Consider the following 10,924-nt stretch of genomic DNA (forward strand, 5'->3'; position numbering starts at 1 on the left):
TGCTCTTTTGTAATGTTAACAGACAATGAGTAAGGTATTTTACCTGCTTCTTGTAAAGTGTCTCGAGATAACACTTGTTATGAGTTGACGCTATACAAATAAAAGTTGATTGATTGATTGATTGAAACGATCAGCCCCACGTTAACACGTGAAGACATTGATATCACTTACTCTGCAGATGACATCATGATGTAGACGGGCATGAAGATGGGCGTGTCTTTTGGTGAACGCCCAGTATAGATGTTTTTTGGATGGGACAGCTGAATAGAGACAGGAAACGTTTGGAGGAGAGAGAGAGCGATGAAAAGGCCGAGGTCAGATTCAAACCCGCGGCTGCTGCGATGAGGACTATAATCTCTGTACATGTGGTGCATGACATAACGTCATGGCTATCTGGCGCCCCCCTTGATAAACTGATATGAATTAAATTTTTGGATTTAGATGCACATTTTGTAGCGGGATACTTTGATGTGGACATTTGAATATGATATATTGGTTGCGGTTTCTTTTGGCATCTTCGCCTCCAATAGAGAAGTGACCCCTCCTCTTTGGGATCCTGAGGATCCAGGAGAGTGGGGGGGAGGGGGGGGGGGGGGGTAGCTGAGGTCACAAACAGAAGATCTCCGACCACACAGTACCGTTCCCTGAAACAACGTTGCTCGTTCTCACAGAATCCAAGCAGGCCGCTGATTAACAGACGATCTCTGAGACGGGACGTTTCCCTCTCAATCTAACTGAGAGAATAACATTCCTTCATTCCCCTTTATGAATGAATGTTTCATTGGGCCGTCGGTCCTGCTGCACAGAAGGTAATTAAAAAGGAAAAGCAGCACGGCGCTGAACAATAGAAGCTATTAAAGAGTGGCGAGCAGCCTGTTAGCGGCTGATACAGTAAACACACGAGCGTTATTCAGTCATCAGGACTACGACTTGATCGTTGTGATCGTCTGCTCCTCTTATTAACCCCTTCAGTCTCAGTCTGATTGAACATTTCATTATTTCTGTCTTTTATGACGACGTCCATTGTTTCCTCTTAACGCTGAGAAGTCTCTCACTATTTAACAAAAGAAGAATGGCGGCTTGTGTCATGAAAGGAACAATCATCCTGAAACATTTTCACAATAACCTCAGACAGACAAAGACGCCAGAGCCAATTAAAAGAGTCCCTCAAATTAACATCTTACTGAAAGCGTTGATAACGGCTGTAGCTTCAAATCTTCGTTTTCTTTTTCCCGACAAATTACAAAACATGACCAAGAAAAGAAGTATTTATCTTTAACTCATTACATCTTTAAAGAAGTGGTTGACCAGAAATGGTAAGAGGAAAACAAGAGCGGCACCTTCAGGAACTAAGCGAAGGACACCAGCAACGTTAGGAACTAAAAAATTCAAACAAAACAAAATGTAGAATTAAAGGAACAAGGTTTGCAACTTCGGGGACTAAGAGAAGGAGGCCCGCTATGTTGGAGAAGTAGAATTGGGGGAAATTTAGGGGCCCACAAAAACAAGACGAGTCTAGCAATGAGACCAGCGATCCAAAAAACAAGTTGAACAAAGTTTGGAACTAAAAGAGGAAAAAACTAAAACGAAGTAGAGCGGCAATGTCTGAACGAACAACGGTAACGTGGACAATAAGGAATGGTCAGTTCATATTTTGGTCAGGATTAACCAGATGAAATAAGGGAACCTGTGTTGGAAGCCAACATGTCAGACTGTAAAAGAAGCATCTGATTTTACAATATGCAGTTTATTTCTACATTTTGAAACCTTTATTTTGTTATGATCTTGAGTATTTATCTGAAAGCAACAACATTTTTAGAGACACCAAACAAGGCAAAACAATGGAGGTAAAGCAGACGGACTGCTTCTTCTGTCTCAGCACACAGGTGGGTGCACACAGAGTCACCTGGGGGATACCTGTCACTCATCTTTTCCAAACTTCTGGGGGGGATAAATGTAGTGAACTGCGGCGGGACGGATGACGTCTGACAGCCCGAACACTCGGCCCGAGTGCTCGTCTGAATTCTGACTGCTGTAAAAAGCTCTCAGGATCCGCGGAGCACGACAGACAGGCGGACAGCTGCAGAGACGAGCATCACGGCGTGCATCACATCTCTCAGTGAGGTATCCACATCAGACCTGACACTGCTCACTCACCCATGAACACAGGTTAAACTGTATGCAGATACAGGTCAGCCGTGCACACTGAACACAGACTGACTCGACCGGCAGCTATTTTTACCTCGAGTCTCCTCGCTCTCAGATCATTGTCGTCACAGCACAAAGGCTGCACTTTGTTTTCAGCATCATAGAAAGATTCTGAAGTCTTTACTGCAGGCTGTAAACACTGATTTAAAGGTCCCATATTATGCTTTTTCTGGTTTTATATGCTCTTTAGTGTGTTTTCCAAGTGTCCTGTGCATGTTTAGGCACATCTATGTGCAAAAATTCAAAGTCTGCAGAAACGGGGCTTCTCCTGCCTCCTCCTGTTAGCTGTAGCATTAGCCGCATGTAACGCTCGGTTCTAGCCCCCCTCGATAAAAATTTGTCAGTCCGACGTCATTGTCAGTGTGAGATCACTGATCTAAGCCCATTGGCTCTTTGTGGTAAGCCCAGCAGCTCATGTTGCACGCCTATTAACTTCTGTAGCACACCCACGATATGCCGTAGCCTGCGGTAGCACAGTAGTGCTAAGGTGCTAATGTTTATGCTCCCCTCGGACGGAGCCAGTGGCTGCATTCCCAATATGATAAAAGAGGCGGGACATTTCCGAGAACCGTGCTGAGCAACTGACCAATAACGACAGAGCGGATCGGCAGACCAATCAGAGCAGACTTGGCCCACGTGGGGTCTAACAGTGTGGGCTCAACAGAGCGTAGCTGACGGACTCAGAGCGTAGAGGGAGCAAGGAGGAGCAGTACATGAAAACAGACACTTTTTTCGGACTTTAGCTATTGTGAACGTACAAAAGTAGGTACATAGATTAAATATACGAACCCCAAAAAGGGCAGAATATGGGCTCTTTAAATCTTTGTGACATTTAAAGGGACAAACATCTGATTTATTTGATTTAAGAGTTTGAAGTTTCTCTGCAACTAACTAACTAGCGCTTTGAGTGTGGGCTAGTGCACGCAAGGAGTAGAGAGCGAGCAGGGAGACAAGGAGGCGTGTGATTGGTTCATCAGATTGATACCTCGTGGCAGACATTGGTCGAAGTTTTTACAGGCTTACAACTGCTACAGATGACGGATTTTCTTCGTTCCTTTTTCAGAGAACATGAGTTATTAATTTCTGTCAGGACCTAAAGACAATTTCAAACAACATCTTAAAAAGTGGATCTGGAGGAAATTACCAACCCTGACTTTAAGTTGTATTAATTAAAGAGCACTTTTCTCTTTTCAGCAGTTTTTAAATGATTCCTGTGATGACATTGAACTTGAGCCTTTCTGCACAAATTAAATTCACATTTGCATGAATAAGATTTTATAAGCGTGTGAACATTTGACCTTAAGTTTAAATATTTTGGGTTTCTAAAAGCTGGAGGTCATAACATTTAGAGTCTCTGTTGGAAGCGGTCGGGAGCGTTAACAGAAAATCCTCTGCAGAGTTTTTGCACGATGTGGAATGAAAGCCGGTCGAGCTTCAGAGCGAGCGAGGACAGATCAGGACAGAAAGAAGAATCATTTCAAACATTTAAAGTCCCTAAAAGAAAAGCTCCCACATGGCAGGCGGCAGAGAGAGAGAGAGAGAGAGGGACTGTTTGGCCCAGCAGAGGAAGTGTTTGTAATAAAAGTCAGTGTTTGGTTTAAAGTACCAACAGAATGGGCCGTTTGTGGTTCCAAAGCATGAAGGAAATGGACTGAATTACAGATTTGATCTCCTCAAAGTGAAGCCTCTGCAGTTTAACAGAGAATAACTGTGAACGCTACTTGATGCTGAATGTCAGGCATGATGACAAATCGAGTATTTGATCTGAACCTGATTAACGCAGAGGTGTTCTCTGATGACATGTCTGTCTTCATTCCGTCAAACTCATCTGCATCACCTTTGTATTCTTCAGTCTCTGAGTCCATGCAGAGGCGCTGATGGTCAACAGGCAGGGCAGGCAGACCCCCTGACCCCCAGACCAGTACAGGGTCCCTGAGGGCTCACAAACTTAAACCAAAGCAGTGGACCAAACTGTGCACATTTTGCGATGACAGGAGGAAACCCACTCACTCTCGCTGCCCTGCTTAGCGTGCATGCATTATCGCTGTGAAAACTAAAGTTTGATGAAAGTGGACAAAGAAAAATGAAGAGGAAGGATCGTCTACAGGAGTAAGTGTCGGGATGCTGGCAGACATGACGGACGAACGCTGGTTGGAGTGCCCCGCAATTGATTCTTTCTTAGGGTCCCAAGAAACTCTAGAATCGCCCCTGAGTCCATGACGGAGTTCGACCAGAAATATTCAGCTTAACGAACACGTGTTCTCAAGTTTGGCCTGAGATCAATCATTCAGTAAAAGTCTCTCTCTGACTGACAGCCAGGTGTGTGTGTGTGTGTGTGTCTGTGTCTCCTCACAGTCCTGAGGCTCTTGAATCCTCCTCTCTCATTTCCTGTCTGCAGGTAGAATGGTGATCAGGTGTTCAGCTGCAGAGTGTCTGATTGATCAGAGTGATGAGAAACACACTCTTTGAGCGAATACTCTGAAATCGGCTGTAAGCAACATGACCTCTAGGTCAGCGACGGAGTTTGATTGAACAATCTGATGATCCTCTGCGTTAAGGAACATTACATTTCACCTGGAGTCAGACTCTCCCCTCAGACTCAGATTAGTTTCTGCTGATCAGACACTTTCTGTTCCTGTCACGAGTCTCTACAAAAATCTTTCTGACACTTTTCCTGAACAGCATTCTGCAGACTGCTCCCAGTTCTCCTCACATTGACGGTAATGTGCAGTATGTGTCTGTGGTTTATCTGCGGCACGTGGACTGTTGTTAGATTGTTCTTCATTGATTCTTCTGAGCAGAGACCAACACTCATTTACCCAAAGGGACAAGAAAGTTCACTGTCTCGTCTCATATTGAGTCGTGTTATATTCAGTCGTGTTGTTTCATTTTTTCATTTTGTGTCAGGTCATATCGTATCAGACCGTTTTATGTCGTGTCGTGATAGATCATGTCGTGTCATATCTTGTTGGGCGTCTGTCATATCTTATCGTATCATCTCCTACAGGACTCCGTTTGGGTTTGAAAACATGCTAAGCTGATGCTAGCTCTCTTGACCAACGATATCTGTTGTTGATTATTCATTATTTTTAAGTTATTATTTAGAAATGTATTCTGTATTTATTATAATAAATCATGTTTATTTTTAAATATTCACATTATTATTTTGTTTCCTGGTTGGCGTCTTGCTCTCTCATCTGTCATCATAAATAACGAGGCTAAGTCGAGTAATAATAACGTAATAATGAGTAAGGGAGCTGAGGGGTCATAATCAGAGGGCGGGGGAGGGGGGGGCCGTGGGGTAATATCCCGTGGGAACAAATGACATCATCATTCCCCAGGAGGCCGTTTGTTCTGCAGGTCACCAGGAGGCCTTCAGCCCCCTGGTGACCTGCAGGATGTGAGTCCTGACAGAGAGACGAGCTGACGGCTGATGGGATCTGACAGACGGACTGTGAGGGGGGACAAGGACTCACCCGGAGCCGCGTCACTGTCAGAAACACGCCAGCACCTCATTAAGACGTGACGAGAAAGCAACCTGATATTTAAAAATGATCCAGCTCAGACCTGAGCAGGTAGAGAGGTGGTGTCGTTGTTGTTCTCGTTGACCCTCTACCTCCTTCACTCCCCCGTCCCCGTCCCCCCCCCTCCCCCGTCCTCCCCCCGACGGCGCTCTTCATCCATGACTTTTAATCTTCTGGTGCGGGGGGAGTCTGCTTTTGCTCCGAGCTCTTCTTCTCTCCTCTGGTTTGAGAGTTTTCAGCGTGTAGCTGTCGTTGTCATTAGCCTCCTGCAGAGCAAACTGCTGTCCTCATCACCTCACTCCCACTCCGGCTCGTCCTCCTGTTTGTCCTCGTTTCCACGACTTTAACAAACAGGACTTCAAATAAGAAGTTTAACATTCATCAATAACCTTTATCATCACAGATACAGCTGCTGAGAAAGAAAATAAACGTTACCAAACAGAGAACAGAACACATTTCTCTCCTGATGTGTAACCTCTCTTCTTCTTCTTCTTCTTCTTCTTCTTCTTCTTCTTCTTCCTCTCCTGTGTGTCCTCAGACTTGCGGAGGATGACGGCGGGCTTCATGGGCATGGCGGTGGCCATCATCCTGTTCGGCTGGGTCATCGGCGTGCTCGGCTGCTGCTGGGACCGAGGACTCATGCAGTACGTGGCCGGACTCCTCTTCCTCATGGGAGGTGAGTCAGACGTGGATTCATCACCTTCTTAATGTTCGAAAGATCGTTCAGACTTTAACTCTGCATGTATTCATTTATTTCCCTTTGAGCCTCCATTGATCAGCTGTTTTTACACATGAACACATTTCATTTAAGACAAATATTCTAAATGTGAAAGGTTAACTAATTTTCCCTCTGATCAGAGAGAAACCATTTCACAGAAGTTGACAGCGTCCACACAGCGTGTTTACATCTGCACACGTTAAGGCAGTATTTAGAGATGAGTGAGAAGTTCATGGTGACGAGGATTGTCCTTAGCAAGTCGTTCTTCAGATCAGCTGAAACACAGTGAGCCTCTTTAACCTTCCTTCAACAAACTCACACAAACACTTATTCATAAAATATGCAGGAGCTGGACTTTAGTGTGACGCACGATTAGCTTCACAGGTTTTTGGTGCTTTTTGTGCTTTGGACGAAGCGAGGCGGTTTCCCTCTGTCTTCAGCCTTTACGCTAAGCTAAAATAAGCTAAGCTAGGTTAGGCTGAGATAAACTAAGCTAACCAACTGAACAACAGTGTCAAGATGCATATTCAGGGAAAAAGTAGAGCTCTATTTTTAAAGCTTTATCGCAGAACAGTCAAATAACGACTGAAACATGATCTGAGTGTGTGTGTGTGTGTGTGTGTGTGTGTATGTGTGGGTGGGGTTGTGTGTGTGTGTGTGTGCGTGCGTGCATGAGTGTGTGCGTGTGCTGATTTCTCTTGGTGAATGAAAGTGTAGTGTATGAGTGTGCACATTCAGCCCCCGCAGCCCTTAACACACATACACACACACACACAGCCCTGCGTGTCCCAGTTTCTGGCCGTGGACAGTCAGTAGTAACTCTGAACACACACAAACACACACAAATACACACACAAATACACACACACACACACACTCTCTCTCGCTATGACATGCACAGCTCTGGCAGGCGGCGGCTGCACACTCGATTATGACGGCTGTTGGATTAGTGCTGTGCCCTACAGTTGTATAATGAACAGGCAATTAAAAAGTCAATTATATTTGTTGGCAGTGAAGGCAGCAGAAATAAGCCGGGTCAGTCTGCAGCGTCCAAATCACAGCAGAGCAGCCCGCAGCGCCTCACAGCCCCCAAAAACCAGGCCAGACTCGGAGTCTACTTCTCTGACAGTCCACAGGAGAGGAATCATCAGTGAAGATAACGGGGGGGGGGGGGGGAACTAGAGAACAAACACAGATAGATGTATGATGTGAGCCCTGTGAGAGAGGCCATGGTGTGGTGGCATGCTGATCTACATGTGATCTGTTTCTGCAGATGTTTGTGTGTTCTACATTCGATAACTAATTATTCAAAGATCACACACAATTCCTCTCTCTTATCTTTACTGCAGGTATCCCTAAAATAGACTATTTGCTATCCAAGACAAAAGCTGTTCTCCCTTTGAATAAACATCTATGCATTATTTCAGCCTGAGCAAAGATCTTTACCTAAACCAAACCATGTACTTAACAACAACCATTTTGTCTGTTTCATGAAATACTACATTTAAGTTCTCATCAGAACGACTTGGGGTCATTTGGAAAAAGATTGTGGTTTGTGCCATAATCTGTATTTTCTCAACACAGGCCCCTCTGATCAAGAATCTGGTGTTTGGTTGCATCCGTGCAACATGTAACTCTGACAACTAGTGTTTAAAATGGGTACTGCAGTCCAAATTCTAAACATTAGAGATCTGTCTCCCCCCGCCCCCTCCTCTCTAGAGTCGATGCTCACGCAGGTTGCCATGTGGTGGACACTGAAGCTTCAGTGTTTAGCCAGCTCTGCATCGGTCTGTAAACCTTTCTGTGTTCTAACCTCTCTCCATTTTTCAAAAGCATCTCCAATATTGATCCTAGTTTGAGCACGTTTCTGCTCGTGGAGCTTATTAGAAACATGCAGAGGCTTTTTAGGTCGGGTACAATCACTTCTATCTGAACCACTTCTCTTGCCCGCTTCCATCGCTGCAACACCTGTTGGTTTGACCTGATAACTGGTCTCATATCTGGCAAACCGAGGGGAGTCCAAAACGGCCATGTGGGAGTAGAGGTGGGCGATATGGGAAAAATATCATATCACAATTTTTTTTGGGCAAAATCCCGATCACGATTTTATCACGATTTTTTTCATACTGATCTTTAGACAAATTTGTAAGTTACTGACCAGTTCAACCAAACTTATTTCCCTGTATAATGTTTTTAAATGCACAAAAACTGTGCAGACAAGTTTAATCTATTTGAAAAACATCTTTGTAGGAGGTCTGGAGATCTCTCACCCAGAACATCTTTAGCAACAGAAATGTCTTTCCCTCAATTTGATCAATATTTATGAACAATTTGAAGGTTTTCTGCACCACAAATTATGATTTAATAATGTGTCCTCTTTTTATGTTCATCATGAAACATTTTCACGGAATTATTCATTCATTTAAAAACATGTAGACTTCGAGTTCTTGTGTTTCTGTTGTATTTTAGCCCTGCAGAATTCCTAGAGCTGCAGCTTCATACAGGCTCTGCAGCCTTTGTTGTTTTTTACGACATCATTGGACTAACTTTAGTTTAGTTTATATATAATCAAACATAATACAGAATGTGTTCATTCTGTGACACATGATCAAAGTAAGTTTTACTGAAAGAAGAGTTTAATTCATAGAGGGGGCGGGACATTGTTGATTGACAGACAGTCACCATGGTTACTCACTCTCACCTGCCTGCTGCTTTGTAACGTCGTTTAGCCTAATCCCTATAGGTTCTGTTATCACAACAGGTGAGCTTCGGGTGGAGAAGCTTGATCATAAATCGAGAGAGAGCAGAAAACACAGACAGCAAGATTTTAAACACCGGGGTTATATCTCCACTCACTGTCTGTCTGAGCTCCGCTCTGTCTGACTCTCTGCAGACTGTTAATGTCTCTCCGGCTCGTTAAACGGTTTCTTGTGTCGCTATCCGAGATGTAAACTTAACTGTGCAAACTATGCGGATAAGTTAACTGTTGATCACGGCGTGTCGGTTTGGAAAAATATAAGAACAGTTGCCTATAACCGGGATGGAGTTGTTTTTGCAGACTTTACTTTTAAGTTTTGTTTTCGTTTTCACCGGAGCAAAAGAGGGGGAGTCGCGTCTGTGTCGGAGCATAAACTGCAGCATGATAGAATAAACACATTAGCCCGGTTCTACAATCTCCCTGCTTTGGCAGATCGTCAGCACGTTAAAATCCTTCACGATCTAAGACCGTTATATCGCCCACCACTATGTGGGGGGGGTGCCTTAAAACTGCCTACCTTCTCTGGTCCAAACAAATCCAGAGCATTCAGGAGCAGAATCTAAAGTTAGAAGGAGGACATACTGGCTGCTGCATTGTTGTCAGAGAAGCCAGCACTTCAACAGAGCATGTTTCCTTAATGTCTGAGCATATAGTAAGCTCACTTTATCATTTAACTCACTACACATCTTACTGATTAGAAGAGCATCTTCATGAGGTGATGATCACAAATGAGCAGAAACTCTTCTCTGTGTGAAGTTTCTCAGACTGAGCTCTCCTCCAGCTGTAAAGATCACGTTTCTCAGTGACTTCTTAGGTTCAGGGTTTGTTAGCTTGAACAAAAATGTACACAACAAACTCTGTGACACCGGGACGTGAGGAGCGACCTCAGCATGCTAACTTTGCATAGTGATCCGTTTTGTGTTGGTAGGACAGACCCAGGTTTCGTATTTTCTAAATAACTACTTGCAGCATGAAAAGCTTGAAGAGAATGAGTAGAATATGAATTAGTAATGGACACCACGGCGAGTCTCAGACCTGACTCTCTTTTCTAGGTCTCTGATGTGAGCTTGATGTCTTTCTTGTTTCCTCTCTCACACTGAAAAAAGGTTCAATTCTTTTTTTCTGTCATTTCAGGAACTTTCTGCATCATCTCCCTCTGCACCTGCGTCGCCGGCATCAACTTCGAGCTGTCCCGTTATCCGCGGTACCTGTACGGTCTGCCCGACGACATCGGCCACGGCTACGGCTGGTCCATGTTCTGCGCCTGGGGCGGCCTCGGCCTCACCCTCATCGCCGGCTTCTTCTGCACCCTGGCCCCCTCTGTCCAGCCAATACCCCGATCCACCTGCCCCAAGTCCCGACAGGAGAACGGCACCGTCTGCTAAAGACGACCGACTGAACCCCCAAAATCAACAGAAAAACTGTCCAACGTCTTCATCCATCCAATCATCTCCAGTCTCTCCTGGGTATTTTTTTTATCTGTGTGTGTGTTTAAAAATGGCTGTCTTGATGATCTTGAAAATAACAGAAAAAAACTGAAGAAATATTATCGAACATTTGAAGTTGTGCTTGTTTAGTTGTCGTGGACACTGAAATGGACCGTGACTGAGAAACCCTGCAGAGGAAACTCTCTGAGGACTTTGAAGGACTAAATGGTGGACACGTGAAGAGGCTTCTATAAACTCGTCTGCCGGGAGAAGCAGAACTCAGGATTGG

At 44.5% G+C, this 10,924-nt stretch overlaps 1 protein-coding gene across 1 annotated transcript in view; it reads left to right on the top strand.

Moving 5' to 3' along the window:
• tmem178bb (transmembrane protein 178Bb) overlaps window positions 1–10,623 on the top strand; it is a 78,247-nt gene extending 67,624 nt beyond the window's left edge. The window contains exons 3-4 of the mRNA XM_061029977.1: window positions 6,271–6,408; window positions 10,343–10,623. Coding sequence (XP_060885960.1) covers window positions 6,271–6,408; window positions 10,343–10,593 — 389 coding nt within the window. The 3' untranslated portion in view covers window positions 10,594–10,623. The remainder of the gene's footprint in view (window positions 1–6,270; window positions 6,409–10,342) is intronic.
• The last annotated feature ends 301 nt before the right edge of the window (window positions 10,624–10,924 follow it).

The sequence above is a fragment of the Labrus mixtus genome, chromosome 22 (assembly GCF_963584025.1).
Source record: "Labrus mixtus chromosome 22, fLabMix1.1, whole genome shotgun sequence".
Classification (NCBI taxonomy): Eukaryota; Metazoa; Chordata; class Actinopteri; order Labriformes; family Labridae; genus Labrus; species Labrus mixtus.